The following is an 18,952-nucleotide window of genomic DNA, read 5'->3' as shown; positions in this document are numbered from 1 at the left end:
AATGTGGCTATCCTCTTTAGATATGTGCTTTCTAGTTGACAACAGTCACTTACCACTCCCTGTTATCTCTCAAATGGAGTGTCCAGGGCTCTCTGGGCATTTGAGTTTGAGATCCCTGTTTAAAGCAAACATTCTTTTTGAGGGGAGGAGGTAGATAATTGGAAAAAGAGGGGAAAAAATGAAAAATGAATGGAGAAAGTTCTGCTGTGAAACTATATATTCAGGGATTCCTTCACCCCAGAATATTTAAGATATGGTGAACAAGGGACTTATCCATCCAATAAATATTTATTAAACACCAATTACATGCCAGGTGTTAAGTTAGGTGCTAGGGATACAGCAATAATAGACTGGTCCTTATTCCAATAATGCTTACAGTCCAGTAAGCTCTCACAAATAAATCACACAAATATAAAATCACAAATGTGCAAATGATATGAAGGAAAGGAGCATAATGCTCTGAGAGTCTATAATTTTGGAATCTAATCTGGTTGGATAGTTGAATGAAGGCTTTCCTGAAGAAATGTTACCTTGGAGCTAAGAGTTAACTAAGCAAAGGAAAAAAAACATTCTAAGAAGAGGGAAAAGAACATAGAAAGGTTTTGTGGTATAAGGGAGATGGCAAGTACAAAGGACTGAAAGAATGCTAAGTGTGGCTGGCGTGATGAGGAATAAGGAGGAACACAGTATAAAATGAGGTTGGAACCATGAAGTGTCTTCTAACATGTACGAGAGAATTTGTCTTTATTCTAAGAGTGATCAGAGCCAATGGAGGAATCTGGGGGTGGGACTTTTATAATAAATTAGATTTTTGTTTAAAAAGATAACTGGCAACAACGTGCAGAATGGAATGGTGGCAACCAGAGGATATATACACAGTAATTAGAAGGCTAACTGCCATAGACGTGCAATAAATGGTTGTAGCTTGTACCAGCTGTTGTGGGTGAAGAGAAGTGAATGTTAGAATGTTAAGAGATGTTAGAAGATGTATGATTTGTATGAGTCATTTGCTTTTAGGTGGCATGATGCCATGAGTGTGGATGTGATCACTTGGGAAGAACAGGGGCCCGAGGCTCAGGTCTTAAGAAACGTGAACCTCTGTTGGCAAGGCAGAGATTGAACAGCAGCTAGTGAGGTAGTTAAAAAAAAAAAAAAAAAAAAAAAAAAAAAAAGAATCCAGAACAGTGTGCTAGCAAAAGTGCTATGCAGTGTAAGTGTTAGAAAGAAAAATATGGTCATTTGATGCTGAGTGATTAACTTGGGTGAGGACTGAAAAATGTGTAATGAACTTGTTGACATGAAGTTCACTGTGGATCTTAAGGTAACAGCTATTTTGGCAGAGTGATGGGGCAAAGATACATTCGCATGGCTGAAGAAGATGGTGAGCACGTGCATGGTCATCCCTGAAGAAGCTGATATGAAGAAAGGTAGGGGGTAGCTTTTGGCTTTAAGCCTCTTTCTTGTCTGTTTTCAGATTAATTTTATTAATCTCTACATTCATTTCCTTTTGCTTGTTTCCTTTGGGCTTATTCTATTTTCCTTTTTCTAACAAAAATTGGATGCTTAGCTTGTTAAATTTCAGGTTCTCTTCTGGTGTAAACATTTAAAGTTCTAGATTTGCTTCTTGCATGCCAATTTAGCTGCTTCATTCAAGTTCTGTTATGTAATATTTTTAGTTCTAAGTTCTAAGTATTTTCTAAATTCCATTATGATTCTTTCCTTTATCTATGCGTTCATATGTGTTTGAAGTTTTACCAAATAAAATTTCACACATTATTTTTGCTGCTGAATTCAAACAATGTTTTGGTGGTGACAGAATATGGTCTATGGAATTCCAATTCTTTGAAATTTAGTATTAATAGCTAATAATCAACATATATGCCAGGGGCCACTCTGAAGATTTTACATGAATTATGTAATTTAGTTGTCACAATGATTCTATGAGGTAGGTACTATTGTTATTCTCATTTTTATAAATGGGAAAATAGGTACTGAGAAGTTAAATAATTTACCCAAGTAACTTTACGAAGCTATGTAGAACTGGTACATGATGGGGCTGCACTTTTTACATTTCTTCCCCACTTTAGATTTTATTCTTGGAGTAAATTGCAAGCAGAATTCTTTACTGGGTTGAGGGTTTTTTTTTTTTTTTTTGAGGGGGGTCAATTTCATTGAGGAATAATATATGCACAACATACTGCATGTATTTAGGGTGCACAATTTGGTGAGTTTTGTTATGCATACATATACCACCAAAACAATCAAATATAGAAGATTTCCACACCCTCTCAATTTCATCCTATACCTCTGTTGTACATCCTCCCTTCTGCCTCAGGTTTCAAGCAACTGGTGATCCAGTTTCTATGACTATAGGTTAGTTTGAATTTTATTTTTTAAATTATTATGTTCATTTTGAGGGGGGGGGGGAAGGGCAGGGAAAGAGGGAGACACAGAATCTGAAGCAGACTCCAGGCTCTGAGCTATCATCACAGAGGCCGATGCAGAGCTTGAACCCCCAAACCGTGAGATCATGACCTGAGCTGAAGTCGAATGCTTAACCGACTGAGCCACCCAGGCATCCCTAGTTTGGATTTTCTAAAATTTAATATAAATGTAATATAGTGTGAGTTCATTTTTGTCTGGATTCTTTCATTCTGCCTACCAATATTTAGATTCATTCATGTTGTTTTGTCTATTAATGGCTCGTTCCTCCTTTTACTGCTGAGTAGTACTCCTTTGTATGGATATACCACATTTGTTTATCTCTGGTTTTGTTGGACATCTACGTTAATTTCAGTTTGATAAAGTTGCTGTGAACATTCATATTCAAGTTTTTGTACAGACATATGCTTCCATTTCTTTTGGGAATCTAGGACTATAATGACTAGGTTTATGACAAGTTTGTTTTCCTTTTTAGAAACTGCCGTTTTCCAAAGTGGTTGTAAAATTTTATGTTCCTATCATCAGTGCATGCATTCCAATTAATCTCCATTTTTGCCAATATTGGTATAGTCAGTGTTTTTAATTTTAGTCTTTCTACTATATTTAGTGGCATCTCATTGTGGTTTTAGTTTTCATTTTCCTAATTATTTTGAGTATCTTTTCATGTGTTTCTTATTGAATTTTATTATAATTGAGCTGTAAGAGATCTTCATATATTCTGGATACAAGTTTGTTGTCAGATATATTTTCTCCCAGTCTGTAACTTGCCTTTTCCTTATCTGCCTTGCAAACAAGTTTAATTTTTATAAAGTCTTATTTGTCGATTTTGGTTCATGTTTTTGTTTCCTAAGAAATCTTTGTCTCCTTCAAAGCAATGAAGATTTTCTTTTTTTTTTCTTCCACAAGTTTTAGCTTTTATATTTAGGCTTATAATCCATGTCAAGTAGATTTCTGTGTGTGGTGTGAGGTAAGAATCAATATTCAGTTTTTTCAATATGGACAACCAGTTATTTCAGCACCATTGTTTAAAAATAGCATTCATTTCCTCCCTAAATTACCTTCACATCTTTGTAAAAAAAAAAAATCAATTAACTACATATTTATGAGCCTAATTCTGGATTTATTCTGCCTCATTGACCTACATGTCTATTTTTTCCCATTACAATGTCTTGATTACTGTAACTTTATAATAAATCTTAAAATCAGGTAGTATGATTCTCCAACTTCATTCTTTTTCATAATTGTTTCAGCTATTTTAAGTCCTTTGTATTTCCATATACATTTTTATTTTATTTTATTCATTTATTTTAAAAGTATTATTTATTTATTTTGAGAGAGAGAAAGGGAGGGAGAGAGACTGAGAGAGAGAAAGGGAGGGAGGGAGGGAGGGAGGGAGGGAGGGAGAGAGAGAGAGAGAGAGAGAGAGAGAGAGAGAGAGAGAGAGACGGGGAAGGGGCCGAGAGAGGGAGAGAGAACCCCAAGAAGGACATGCACTGCCAGTTCAAAGCCCAGTGTGGGGACTCAAACACATGAATTGTGAGATCATGACCTGAGTAGAAACCAAGAGCGAGGTGTTCAGTTGCCTCAGCTACCCAGGACCCCTTTCCACTTACATTTTTTTAAATTTTTTTTTTTCAACGTTTATTTTATTTTTGGGACAGAGAGAGACAGAGCATGAATGGGGGAGGGGCAGAGAGAGAGGGAGACACAGAATCGGAAACAGGCTCCAGGCTCCGAGCCATCAGCCCAGAGCCTGACGTGGGCTCGAACTCACGGACCGGGAGATCGAGACCTGGCTGAAGTCGGTCGCTTAACCGACTGCGCCACCCAGGCGCCCCTCCACTTACATTTTTAAATCATCATGGCAATCACCACCAAAAAATCCTGAGATTTTAATGAGGATTGCATTGAATGTATAGGTGAATTTGGGGGACAAATGACATCTTAATAATAATGAGTTTTCCAGGGTCCACTTTACCATTTACTTAGGGCTTCTTTAATTTCTCTCAGTAGTTGTCTTCTTTTCATTGTAGAAGACTTGCACATCTATTATGACATATATTTCTAAGTATTTTAATTTGTGGTGCAATATTTTTATTTCGTTTTCTAATTGTTTTCTGCTAGTATATAAAATATAGTCATATCATGCAAGCTTCTTAAATTCACTTATTAGCTACAACAATTTTTTGTTGATTTAATAGGATTTTGTACGTAAACAATCATATTACCTACAAATGTTTCTTAAATTCCATGTATAAGTGAAATTATATGGCATGTTTTCTCTAACTTATTTCACTTAGCATTATACCCGTTAGATCCATTCATGTTGTTGCAAATGGCAAGATTTCATTGATTTTTATGGCTGAGTAATATTCCATTGTATATACTTATACCACATCTACTTTATCCATTCATCAATTGATAGACACTTGGGCTGTTTCCATGTCTTGGCTATTATAAATAATGCTGCAATAAACATAGGGGTGAATATATCTTTTCAAACTAGGGTTTTTGTATTCTTTCATATTATTTAGATAAATACCCAGTATTTTTTTGTATTTGGGGGGTAAATACCCAGGATAGGATTATATGGTATGGTAGTTCTTTTTTTTTTTTTTTTCAACGTTTATTTATTTTTGGGACAGAGAGAGACAGAGCATGAACGGGGGAGGGGCAGAGAGAGAGGGAGACACAGAATTGGAAACAGGCTCCAGGCTCTGAGCCATCAGCCCAGAGCCCGACGCGAGGCTCGAACTCACGGACCGCGAGATCGTGACCTGGCTGAAGTCGGACGCTTAACCGACTGCGCCACCCACGCGCCCCTATGGTATGGTAGTTCTATTTTAAATTTTTTGAGGAACCTCCATACCGTTTTCCACATGGCTGCACCACTTTGCATTCCCACCAACAGTGCACAAGTTTTTCTTTTTCTCCACATCCTTGCCAGCATTTGGCATTTCTTTTGTTGTTGATTTTAGCCATTCTGACAGGTGTGAAGTGATATCTCATTATGGTTTTGATTTGCATTTCCTTGATGATTAGTGATGTTGAGCATCTTTTCATGGGTATATTGACCATCTGTATCTTTTTTTCAGAAATGTCTGTTCATGTCTTCTGCCCATTTTTAATTGGGTTATTTGGGGGGGGGGGTTCTTGGTGTTCTTTCTTTGTAATTTTTAAGTCTTTTTTTTTCTTACCTTACTGCAATGTCTAGGGCCTCTAGCACAATGGCCATGATAAGAAGTGAAGTATCTTCTTGTCCTAGGGAGTAATATATCTTTCTTTCTTCCTCTTTCTTCCTCTCTCTCTCCTACAATGGAGGCAATTTTATTTCTCTCCTTCCAATTCTTCTTTCTTTCTTTCCTTTCTCTTCCTTTCCTTTCCTTCCTCCCTCTTTCTCTTTCTCCCTTTCAAGTAATCTTTATACCCAATGTGGGGCTTGAATCCATGACCCTGAAATCAAGAGTCACATGGTCTACCAACTGAGCCAGCCAAGCATGGAAGTAATCTTTCAATCTTTCATTATTAAGTATAATGTTGGCTATAAATTTTTTATAAATGTTCTTTGCTATATTGAGGAATTTCTCTTCTTTACCATATTTTGCTAAAAGTTGATTTTTAAAAAATCATGATTGTTGAATTTTGTCAAATCCTTTTTCTGCATTTATTGAGAGGATATGATTTTCTCCTTTACATTGTCAATAAGGTTTATTATGTTGATTTAAAAAAATTTTTTAACATTTATTCATTCTTGATAGAGACAGAGTATGAGTGGGGGGAGGGGCAGAGAGAGAGGGAGACAGAGAATCTGAAGCAGGCTCCAGGCTCTGAGCTGTCAGCACAGAGACCAACACCAGGTTCAAACTCAAGAACCATGAGATCATGACCTGAGCCAAAGTCGGCTGCTTACTCGACTGAGCCACCTAGGCGCCCTTATTATGTTGATTTTTGAATGTTAAATCAATGTTGCATTCTTGGGATAAAAAAAATTGGTCAGGATGTGTTATCTTTTATGCATAGTTTTGGATTTGATTTGCTAATATTTGCTGTTATTTTTCATAATTACTTTTTCCTTTATTTATTTTTTAAATGTTTATATATTTTTGAGAGAGAGAGAGAACATGAGCAAGAGAGGGGCAGACAGAAAGGGAGACACAGAATCTGAAGAGGTTCCAGGCTCTGAGCCGTCAGCACAGAGCCTGACATGGGGCTCAAACCCACTGACCGTGAGATCATGATCTGAGCTGAAGTTGGATGCTTAACTGAGCCACCTAGGCGCCCCTTTCCTTTATTTTTAACAAAAAATTTTTAGATGTTTATTTTTGAGAGAGAGAGAACACAAGTGGGGTAGGGGTAGAGAGAGGGAGGGGGACAGAAGATCCGAAGTGGGCTCTGCACTGGCAGCAGAGAGCCCAATGTGGGGCTCAAATTCATGAACCATGAGATCATGACCTGATCTGAAATCTTACACCTAACTGACTGAGCCACCCAGGTGCCCCCATAATTACTTTTTCTGAATTTGGTATCATTTAGTCCTCATAACAACCCTATGGGATGGGCATTATTATTACCCATTTATGGAGAAGGGACATAGGCACAGCTGGTATTGAGATGTACTCTCAATCACTTCGTCACTGTCTCTAATTTGTTAATGTTGCTTTCATGCTCTAGTATGTGCTCAATTTCTAAAACTGTTCCTTAATAAAAAGAAAGTGTATCCTGTTGTTGGAAATTTTATTCCATGAATGATCACTGTTTGTATGCCCTTATATTTAATATATTTAAATTTTTATGTTCCTTATATTTTTCAAAAACAGAAGTAAAAATGTAAAATTCACGACTATGTGGAAATTTAACAACATGTTCTTGAACAACCATCGGGTTAAAAAAGAAACCAAAAGGAAAATTAGGCCATATTTCAAGACGTATTAAAATGATGTTACTTATAGCTTTTCATATATGGCCTTTATTATGTTGAGGTAATTTTCTTTTATTCCTACTTTGTTGAGAGTTTTTATCATGAAAGAATGTTAAATTTTGTCAAATGCTTTTCTGTATCTATTGAAACGATCACATAACTTTATCCTTTATTCTGTTAATATGGTGTACTGCATTAATTGATTTTTCTATGTTGAACCATTCTTGCATCCTAGAGACAAATCCAACTTGGTGTATGATCCTTTTACTGTGCTCTTGGATTCAATTTACTCATATTTTCTTGAGGATTTTTACATCTATATTTATCTGGATATTGGCCTGTAGATTTCATGTATTGTCTTTGGCTGGGTTTGGTATCAGGGTGATGTTGGCCCTATAAAATGAGTTAGGAAATGTTTTATTTTTAAAATTTCTTTTCATATTTATTTATTTTTGGGAGAAAGAGAGACACAGCATGAGCAGTAGAGGGGCAGAGAGAGGAAGACACAGAATCCCAGGCAGTGCTGACAGCTCAGAGCCTGATGTGGGGGTCAAATTCATGAACTGATAATGACCTGAGCTGAAGTCAGATGCTTAACTGACTGACCCACCCAGGCACCCCAGGAAATGTTCTTTTCAATTTTTGGAGGGAGTGTGTAAGAAAAACTGTCATGAATTTTTTAAATGTTTGGTAGAATTCTCCAGTGAAGCCATCTGAATCTAAACTTTGCTCTGTTGGTAGGTTTTTGATTACTGATTCGCTCTCCATACTAGGTATAGGTCTTTTCAGACTTTTTATTTCTGTGGCATCAGTTGTAAAGTCTCTTCTTTCACTTATAATTTTCTTTTCTTTTTTTCTAAATTTCACTGTTTTTTTTTTTTCTGTAGTTTTCTATTCTCTATTTCATTTATTTCTACTCTGATCATTGCTATTTCCTTCCTTCCACTAACTTTGGGCTTAGTGGGTTCTTTTTCTAGCTCCTTGAGTTGTAGGTTTAGACTGTTCATATGAGATCTTTGTTCTTTGTTAATGTAGGCATTTATCATTACAGACTTCTTAGTGCTACTTTTGTTCACATAAGTGTTGGGTATGTTGTATTTTCCTTTGTTATGAGATATTAAAAAATTTTTTTTTAAATCTTTACTTTTGAGAGAGAGTGAGCGAGCAGAAGAGGAAGAGAGAGAGGGGGAGACACAGAATCTGAAGCAGGCTCCAGGCTGTCAACACAGAGCCTGATGTGGGGCTCGAATTCATGAACTGTGAGATCATGACCTGAGCCAAAGTCGGACACTTAACCGACTAAGCCACCCAGAAGCCCCTGTCATGAGATATTTTCTAATTTCCTTTTTTATTTCTTCTTTGACCCAATGGCTGTTCAAGAGTGTGTTAATTTCCAAAGTTGTGAATTTTCTAATTTTACTTCTGCAATTGCTTTTTAATTTTCATTTCATTGTGGTCAGAAAAAAAAAAAACTTGGTTTCAGTCTTGTCAAATTTGTGAAGACCTATTTTGTGATTTAACATGTCATCTACCCTGGGGAAAGATCCATATGTGCTTGAGAAGAGTGTGTATCCTGCTGCTGTTGGGTGAAATGTTCTGCATATGTCTGTTAGTTTCATTTGGTGTATAGTGTTACTCAAGTGCTTTGTTTCCTTTTTGAACTTCTGTCTGGATAGTCTATCCATTATTAAAAATGGGGTATTGAAGTCTCTTACTATTATGCTATTACTGTCTATTTCTCCCTTCAGTTCTGTTAGTATTTGCTTTCAGTCTATATGTATTCTTAAATCTGAAGTAAGTTTCTTGTAGATAGTATATAGTTGGGTCTTATTATTTTCAACTCAGTTAACTCTAAATGATTTGATTGGGGAGTTTAAACCATTTACATTTAAGGTAATTATTAATAACTAAGGATTTACTATTGCCATTTTGTTGATATTTTTCTTAGTCTTGTTATTCTTTGGTCTGTCTTTTCATCATTTGCTATTCTCCTTTGTGATTTGTTGATTTTTTTTGTATTGATAAGCTTTGATTCCTTTCCCTTTTACTATTGTATAACTTCTATAGGTATGTGTGAGTAGTTACCTTGGGGTGTACAAAAAATATGACAGTTTAAGCTGATAATAACTTAAGTTCAACTGTATACAAAAACTCTATACTTTAACTTCTCCCCCTTAACATTTTTTTGTTGTACCACTTTGTGTATCTTTTAACATTTTTATAATCATTTTTCCTTAACATTTATACTGGAATTAAAAGTGATTTAATCGCCACCATTACAATAATACAATTCTATATTTGTCTATGTATTTATCTTTACATGAGTTTCATAATTATGCTATTATGTGGCTTTTTACCATCCTTTTGTTTTAACTTGAAGAATTCTCTTTGGCATTATTTTGCAAGGCAGGTATGTATTTTGTAAGGCAGTTGATGAACTCCTTCAGCTTTTGTTTATCTGGAAAAGTCATTATTTTCCCATTTTTGAAGGATATTTTTACAAAGTAAATATTATTCTTTGTTGGCAGTTATTTTTCTCTCAGCACTTTAGATCATCCCACTTTTTCTGGCCTGCAAGATATCTGTTGAAAAATCTGTTTACAGTCCTATAGGGATTCCCTTGTAAGTGAAAAGGCTCTATTCTTCTGTTTTTAAAAATAATTTTGGCTTTTGACAACTTGATTATAATTTGTCTTTCTTTGGATTCCTCTTTTTTAATAATCTTCTGGCTTCTTGGATCTGGATGTCCATTTCCTACTCCAGATTTGGGAAGTTTTCAGCCATTATTTCTTTGAATAAGCCTTCTGGTCCTTTCTCTGTCTCTTTCCCATCTAGGATTCAATGCATATACTGGTCTGTTTGATGGTGTACTACAAGTCTCTTTAGCTTTGTTCATTCTTTCTCATTCTATTTTTCCTCTTCTGACTGAATTATTTCCAATGACTTGTCTTTGAGTTCATTATCCTTTCTTCTGTTTGATCTAGTCTGCTGATGAACCCTCAAATGAATTTTCACATCAGATTTTGTGTTATTTTCAGCTCCATGATTTCTGTATCATACTTTTAAAATCTTCTCTAAATGTTTATTTTTGAGAGAGAGAAAGCATGAGCAGGCTGACAGGGGGGATTTCATAATCAGAAACTTGGTGTCTTTCATTAATTTGGGCAAATTCTAAGTCTTTATTCTTTTGAAGAATTTCTCTGAAATTCCAATTAGACATATAATGGACCTGTTCATTCTATTTTCATTCTCCCTTAACCCCTGTTCATAGTTTTGATTTTTTATTTTTCTGAGCTATATTCTGGGTTATCTTACTTTCAGATCTTCACTAATTTGTTTAATCTGTTGTTTAACCATTCATTCCAGTTTTTAATTTTAATATTTTTAATTTAAAAATGATTCCAAATGTGCCTAAAGTTTTAAAGTCATATATCAATACTTTTTACTTTCTTAATTCACATAAATAATTCTAACATCTTTAATCTTGGTAGTGTAGATTCTGTAGTGTAATTTTTCATCTTATACTTATGTTCTGTGAAATTTTATCTGTTAGGATTCTGGGTTTAAGGTATACTTCTCAAGGGGTACCTGGGTGGATCAGTCAGTTAAGTGTCCGACTTTGGCTCAGGTCATGACCTCTCAGTTCAGTTCCTGAGTTCGAGCCCTGCATCAGGCTCTGTGCTGACAGCTCAGAGCCTGGAACCTGCTTTGGATTCTGTGTCTCCCTGTCTCTCTGCCCCTCCTCTACCTGCACGTGCTCTCTCTTTCTGAAAAATAAACATTAAAAAAAAACTTTAAAGTATACTTGTCAACAAATGATTTGCATGTGCTCCTTCCAGGTTCTTGAGGTTACTACCAAGCCAAGATACCAATAAACTACATTTTCAGTTTGGGTTTTATTTTTTTCTCCAAGTTGACAGAAGTGGTGTGAACTTGTGTGAGAATAAATTTGCCATGCATTCTCAGGAAAGAGTTTTCTTTCCCAATTTGTACCTCCATCACCCAAGACCAAGGCAGAGAGAGGCACAAAGCCCATCATCAACCTTTGACAAAATGCTTATTTTTCATAGTCCATTCACTGAAGATATACACTTTGAGAATTCTGGGATTAAGTTGGAGGGAATGAAGTCTCTGATTAGACTTCATCACAAGGTATTGCCTCCAATGTCACCTTCCCAGACCCCCAACACATAAAATTAACATCCAAGCTTTAGGCCAGCAGGAAGCAGCTAATAACCACCTCCAACCCCAAGGCAAACATCTGTGTGGTATTTTAACATTCTGCATTCACTCTGTGCGTGTGCGTGGTTTTTTTTTTGTTTGTTTTTGTTTTTTGTTTTTGTTTTTTACCTCTGAGGAATTTCTTCACTTCTTTGAAAAAGACTGAGTACTCTCTGCAGCATTTTAAGGTATTTTTCTGAATCTTTGTTCAGCCAGATGGCCCTGGTTTCTACTTCTATAAACTAGGAGCTGAGGGTCATATGTTGAGAATGAAGGGCGAAGAAAGAGTTTGCTGGAGAGGGCAAAGGTTTGAAATGGGGGAAAGTGGGAAAGCAAATAGTAAAGTACTAAATAATGAAAAGTTGGTGGTGACCATCAGAATATATTATAAGGATCAATCACTTGATAAGACTTTATAGCCTTTGGCTATATGGTAGCTTTACATCTGATGCATAGCCATTTAACCTTGGACAAATCACACCCTGCTTGTATCTACCTGTATCATGGGGGTTGTGAAGACAAATGTTACAAAATCCAACACTGAACTAAAACCACTATTTCCAGCAAACAGTAACTGACTCATGATTTGAGACTTGTTTTACAGACTTTCCTATTTAATAGATTTTGTTGAAACCAAATTAGCAAAGTCCTAATTACTATGTGCCATTTACCATGATATAAAAATAGTATTGCTAAGCAAAACTCAGATATATTAAAGTGGTTTCATTACTAATATTTTACCTGTGGTAACCAAAATGAACTTTTATCTAGTTATGTCACAATAATCCAAAAGAATCTTGGCATTCATACCATAGGCAAGCTTTTCAGTAGAAAACATAAAGACCTTAGAAAGTACATAAACAATTTACTTCAAATGTTCACCAAAATGAAGTTAATGTCCAAATTTTAGATGGCTAAATATTTTCTAGATTTGGCCTTTTCCAGATTGTCATTCAATAATATATTCACCATTGTTCTAGCTGCCATGAGATAAAAATATAGTAAAGTAACTTATCCTTAAAGAATTTCCATTTTTGGTGGTGGAATGCTTTTGTGAGAAATCACAAAACATTATAACGACACCCTAGTACATGTAAGTTTAACTACACACTATTTGACCTATCATCGGTATTTGGAAGAATGTATTCATTGTCAGGCACAATGATAGCATCCATGATTGTAGGAGTTTAATTTTCCTAAATTTAATTTTCCTGGTTGTTTTGGCATTGTGATTAGGTCACCATATTTCATCCCAATTAAGCAACTGGCAATCATGTTACAAAACTGCAAGAAAAAAATGTTAACATGGGCCTTGAAGATGAACTCGTTCATTCTGGGGTATATAACAATACTCCAAAGATAGTATACTATCAACTCTCATCTTAAGTGCTTTTACTTGTTCCAGTGGTAGGTAGCATCTTTTTATCAGATAATCTATTTTAAAGACTAAAGTCTTCCCTGGTAAAAGTGCAGGAGTGTGAACCTTTCTTTGGTAAAGTACCTGTTCTATTGATCATGCCAGAAAAAGTTTAGTAGGTGTTTTTAGATTAGTGTACAGTTTTTTTTTTCCCCCAACTATCTGCTTCCAGGAGGTTAAGTTGAAAAGTCTAGTTATTTCAAAAGGGCTACTTGTCCTTATCTCAATTCCACTCAAGTGTAGTCAACAAAAGAAAGAGTGATTTAGGTAGTTTTAACTTTTTGAAAACTGAATGAGTTTTAGACGAACCACCAAAATGCATTCAAAGTAGTAATGGTTGTTTTTCTAACTTTATTTTTATATTGCTCCGTGGTTCTTCGTAACTAAGTCCTTAAAGTTAGAATGTTTTTAATCAGTGAGAAACGTATGCAACAAGTGCTTTAAAGAGGTTGACAGTAAGATGAAATTGGCATTTAACGACAGCAAAGAGAGTGATTTGGTAATCAAGAAGTACAACTATTCAAACAGGTATAGGATCTTTTGGTAAAAAAAAAAAAAAATCAAATGTCAGTTACGTTTTGTTATTTGCCACTACATAGGCTTTCCCTACCATCCTTCTACAATACCAAGAACTCACTGAAAAAGCTTCATTAATTCAGAAGGATCAATTGAAAGTGTACTTCTAATAATGTAAATTCAAATTTTCTTTTAAATACAGATTCCTCTGGATTTTTTTCTAATGAATAAGGAAATGGTTTTTGGTCAAGATATCTTTCTCAGTTGAAAATTTGTTGTTTTAAGTACAGTTATGTGTCTTAAATTTGTTAATTTCATTATAAAAAGAGAAGCATAGACAATCTATAATTTTAGGAGACACTCCAAAAGGAAAAAGCTTTGATCTATCTTCTTTCTGAATTACAGTGTCTTGGTTTATTGTGTTTAACTGCTTTTTGAAAAGTACATCACACAAACAAAAGATTCCCTTAGCAAGACTTTTAGACTTTTAATTCTTCCTCATTTAGCTTGGAACATCAGCAATTAAAAGTATGAAAACCCAATCTAGATATGATGCAGTTTATGCTGTGGAAGCATACTTTCATAATTTTGAACTTAACTATAGATGCTTTTACTATTGTGATAGTATTTAACCACTTTGTGATTACCTCAAGGTGAGAGGTATGACTGGGAGAGGGCACAAGGGAATCTTCTGGGGCACCAGAAATGCCGTCTGTCTTAGTCTGGGTGGTGGTAACACGAGTGTAGGCATACATAAAATTTCACCTAGCTGTACACTTAAGATTTACGCCCTTTGTAGCATATCTTATATCTAAAAAGGTAAAAAAAGGTAAAAAAAAAAAAAAAGAGTATTTGGCTACTTTATGAAATGCCTAATATTTTTACAGTGAATTATTAATATGATTTTATAAGTCCAAATGTATAGGGGAAAAACAAATTATCTGATGATCATGGCATAAGAATTGCTAGTCTCTTTCAGGTAAATTATATCTGAAGCTAGAGTAAAACAAATGAGAGGTCTCTGGTATTCTATCAGAAATGGTGTCAGGAAGAACACAATGTATCGATTTAACTATAAAGGACAGAAGTGTTAAAACAGAAGCTTAAACAACAACTAGAAGATGAGAACATCATCAAATAAGTGACATGACTACGGCATGATTATGTGATTTATGATTACCCATGCTTTTTACTTTTGCTTTTTACTGTTTCGGTTTTGTCATTATATTGCTTGGACTTCCAAAGGGTGGGGAAGGAAAAGAATTCAAGTTAAATTAGTTTTGTTTCTTATTTTCAACTGTTGTTTTCAGTGTGGTAAAAAGCTGAAGTTATGACTGTAATTTTAAAATTATGCATTCTACTTCCCCATCTATTATGGGAGAAAAGAGTTGGTTTACACAGGGAATATAAACAATCTGCCTCAAATGTTTTTTTTTTTTTTACTTTTGCACAGAACTATGTTAATTCTCATCACCTCCAAAAGCCTTTGAGAGGATTAGCTGCATAGACCAATATTGTTCTATATTAGTCAGTATTAAGCATATGATGTCACCTTGTTTCCACCCCTCCTCAAGCTTTTTTTTTTTTTTTTTTTTTTGGTGGGGGAGGGGAAGGGAGAGTTTTTGGGCAATTCTCAAAATTCTGTGGCTTAAATTCCACTAGCTGACACACATGATTGACAACCTTCCACTCTCAAACCTGTTTGAAATGGGTCAAATACCTAAGCGCTGCAGAACAATGCAACCCAACCAGCAATTCCCCATAAAAGAGAAAGGGGGTGTGATTAGGTTCCAGCTATTAAGTTATTGCAAAAACAGTTTAGTGGTTTGTTTCCGCAACAGTCATAGGTTAAGCTCGTATTTTCTATCTTAATTAGCTCTAAATAAACCACTAGGCTAGAAGAGGTAGGATATATAGCCAAAGCATGGAGCAAGTGGGGCCAACATTAAGAGCGTTACGGAGGTCTTTATACCGACCCTCGGCATCGGTTATCGATCATTAACCCTGCTGGGGAACTTATCGAACGGAATTTGTGTGAGGCTTATCGAGCCACAGGAAAGGAGATGCAGGAGGGAATATAAGCTTCTAATAAAAGAAACGCAGCAACAATAGCAGAGGAACAGCTCTGCCTGGTGACGTAATGGCTGGCAGCAGTCCAGCTTCAGCAGAGCTGCTGCTACCTCAGCATCCAACCTCTCTCTCAACACAGTCCAGCTTTGGCGGAGCTACCGGGGCCGCTACTTCTTGCGATGCCACTTTGTTGGTGCCACCAACACCTTACCTCGGAGGGCCAAAACACCGAACAAAGGGTTGTCCTGTTTCAAGTTGTCGGAACCCACACTCTCACTCACTCAACCCCGCCAGCCTCTGAGAAACCGAGTCAATCCGCTTCTTAAGTTTAGGGCGAGAACACTGGCGCACACTCCAGGCGTGCCTCAGTTTCCCCAAGCTGCTCTCGGGTCCGCCTCTCACTGTCCGATCCCCCCTCCCCCCGGCCCTCAGCCCGAGTTGATCGTAGCGGCCCCGCTCACCCGCCCGGCCCCGCATGACCGTCCTCCCGCCTTACCTCCGCCAGGTAGAGGTTGAGGAGACAGAGCGTGGAGAACTGGAGACAGGAGGGGAAGCAGTAGAGCAGCCAGTGGGGGAAGAAGTGCAGGTGAGCGGGCGGCCGGAGCAGGGGCAGGGAGCCGCTGAGCGAGAAGGCGGCGGAGAAGAGGGTGGTCCTGAGCGCTGCCCACAGGAGACAGAGGAAGAGGCAGAGGCTCTGGTAACTCAGCCGCCGCTCCCGATAGAGGAGCAGCCGCCACAGCTGCAGGTAGGCAAAGGCGAAGAGCGCGGCGTAGAGCAGGGCGTGCAGGATGCTCAGCGCCAACTGCACCGAGCCCGGCACCGCGGCGCCTGAGGCGGCAGCGACGGCGCCTCCGCCTCCGGGCGTCGAGGGCTCGCGGCCGGCCGCCGGACCCGGCACAGGCACCCTCATGAGGGGGCTGGGGAGCGGGCGAGAGAGCGCGGGAAGGAAGAGGCCGGACTCGGAGCCGCCGTCGAGGGGGAGAAGGCTTTCCCCCTTACCCCCCACCCACCCCAACCTCCAACCCCAGGAAGCGCCGTGACAGGACCCGGAGCCCCGCGCAGAGCAGCCGCGGTTTTCCGGACCCCGCCTCCTCTCCCCGCCCGCCCCCCCCCCTCCGGGGGTCTCGGCTCCTCCTGCTGCGGCTCCGTTCGGTAGCTGCAAAAAACAACTCTCGGCTGGAGACAATCAGCTGAGAAACCCGAGCATTTGAGGCGCTCGCTCCGCACCGTGGGCTCGCGCCGATTGGCCCAGGTGGGCACGCCCCCTGCGCGCTGCACTCGGAAGGCCACGGGCCACAGGACCCGTCGCTCGAAGGCTCTGAGATCTGATTGGATACCCACTTTCCTCGCCTTCTCCCTCCCCTCCACTCCCCACCCACACTGCCGATTGGCCCGGCAACTACACGGCCAGCTCGCGCCGGCGGGAGGACTCGGTAGTCGCCTGTCACCTGGGGCGGCTTTCGCTCCGCCCCCTGCGCTTCCCATTGGTTGGAGAGGCCGCACGTAGGGAGCACGAGGAGAGGGAGGAGCCTTGGGGGTTGTTTTTTTTTGTTTTTTTTTTTTGTTTTTGCTTTGCAGGTCGACCCCTCCGTGCGGTGGTGGCAGTAAGTGTGAAGGGCTTGAGTGCTGCGCTCAATCTAGTAGGTGGGCGCATCGGTTAGCCGCTGCCCGCCAGAGGGGCACGGCGCCGCCTTCTGCCTTTTCTTCACGTGGCGGCATCTGTTGGCTGCGGGAACAGTCCGGGTCCTTCCGGGTAGGTCTGGCCCGCACGTCTCCGCAGGTAAGTGGCAGCGCTGGTCCCTCAATCGAGGGGCTGTGGTTTCCGCCAGCACGGATGGGCCGCACCATCGAGTTCTGGAGTTTGGCTTAGAAGGGGCCTCGCCCGGATCCTTCTGAGGGCCGCTTTGCTTTCTTCTTTTTTCCCACTGCATAAGCGGCGAGAAAAACATGACCCCTTTGTGGGGAGAGAGGATGGAATGAGAAGGGTGAAATGAAGCTTGAAGCAAAAAATTTCCTCGGCAAATGTCTCTTAAAGGAAGAGGGGTATTAGGATGAGATGGAGGGCCAAGCGACAAGTGAGTAGGGGGAATGTGGGTCTTTGAAAGTTAGAATTTGGAAGGATGCTCTGGGCATAAGTTTAGAGAAAAAAGGCAGAAAGAGAACTGTAAGTCGTTGATGAACGTACTGTCTAGGAAGAAGTAGAATAGTTTGTACTCCTTAAATTCCACACGTATTCCTTCAAACCTCAGTCCTGTTTTCGGTGGACGGTGGCGCTACTCTAGGGCCTCAGAGAGGTACAAAACAAATGCTGTGTTATTACTGCAAATAAGTGAGGGAACTTCCAACCTGTATTGGACTGACATGACATTGCTGACTTTTTTTTTTTTCTTTCTTGTGTTTGGTAATAAAATGAGCAAAGTGACACAAAATGATGTATTTTCCTTAGAATGAGTGGCACATCACAGATTCAGTATCCCTGTGAAAGACACTGCTCCATGTACTGGTTCCACCAACTCTGCCTGCCCTAACTCACCATACTTTGTCCTAATGTTTTGTGCAAGAGGAGTGTTGCTACCTTCTTTCCAAGCTAAGTGATCTTCAGGGAACTTTAAAGTCCGTTTTGTACTACAGATTCTGGGACAGTGGTTCACCCAGGCGCCAGCTACTGGTGTGTTTTGGATTCTTTATAGGACAGACTGTGATAGACGTTCAGGCCTGGCACGGTTATGTGGATCCCTCAGATGCAGCGGAGCAGTCAGCTGAGCAGGCTGTTCATTGCAGCCTAGAGTAGTGTACAACTTGTTGAAAGAAATTAATAGGTCTAATCCAACATCCACACTTTAGAGAAGGATCTCATGTTTATTGGAATTTACAAGATACTTCCGAGAATGTGGTTAGGCTACTTACACAGTTCTTTTTGAATTGCGACAGAGTGCTTATGGCAGCAGTGAGTTAAAGTGAGTTAAGCAGTTATGTGCATAAGTGCGTAAATTAAGCATGAACTCAGAGTTTGGTGATTTTAGGCACTCATCACAATCAGGGGAACCTCTTATTCCCTGACATGCCTTTTTTTTTTTGTATCTTCCATAATGATGAGGTACCTGTTTCAGTTCACAAATAGACTTTCACCGTGAAAGTCTGTTTCTTTTATATTTTCTACTCAGAGTTATAGTAAACAACATCAGGATAATACCCATACTAGTTTTACTATGAAATAGTTTTGTGAAATTTTTTATCCCAGAGCAAGTCCAGATAGCTGTCTCTTTTCTCCTTCCTTTTTTGGGGGTGCATGATGGGCATGCAGTTGGGGCAGATAGAGGTTTTTGCCCCAGCTGCCGTGAAGGGGCTGTGAAGTGGAGAGATGTTGA

General features: G+C 38.9%; 2 protein-coding genes across 6 annotated transcripts in view; one reads left to right on the top strand and one right to left on the bottom strand.

The window, feature by feature from the left end:
* The window catches only part of GPR137C (G protein-coupled receptor 137C), a 65,937-nt gene extending 49,364 nt beyond the window's left edge, over positions 1-16,573 (bottom strand). For both annotated transcript variants that reach the window (XM_011283235.4, XM_019833020.3), the window contains exon 1: positions 16,081-16,573. In XM_011283235.4, coding sequence (XP_011281537.1) covers positions 16,081-16,494 — 414 coding nt within the window. In that variant the 5' untranslated portion in view covers positions 16,495-16,573. The remainder of the gene's footprint in view (positions 1-16,080) is intronic.
* A 651-nt stretch (positions 16,574-17,224) lies between these two features.
* The window catches only part of TXNDC16 (thioredoxin domain containing 16), a 138,920-nt gene continuing 137,192 nt past the window's right edge, over positions 17,225-18,952 (top strand). For all 4 annotated transcript variants that reach the window (XM_045059919.1, XM_006932861.5, XM_006932862.5 and 1 more), the window contains exon 1: positions 17,225-17,364. The gene's annotated coding sequence lies outside the window, so the exon portion shown is untranslated. The remainder of the gene's footprint in view (positions 17,365-18,952) is intronic.

This window comes from Felis catus, chromosome B3, assembly GCF_018350175.1.
Source record: "Felis catus isolate Fca126 chromosome B3, F.catus_Fca126_mat1.0, whole genome shotgun sequence".
In the NCBI taxonomy this organism is placed as follows: Eukaryota; Metazoa; Chordata; class Mammalia; order Carnivora; family Felidae; genus Felis; species Felis catus.
The sequence above is the reverse complement of the archived record's forward strand: the minus strand, read 5'-3'. Positions and strand labels throughout refer to the sequence as shown.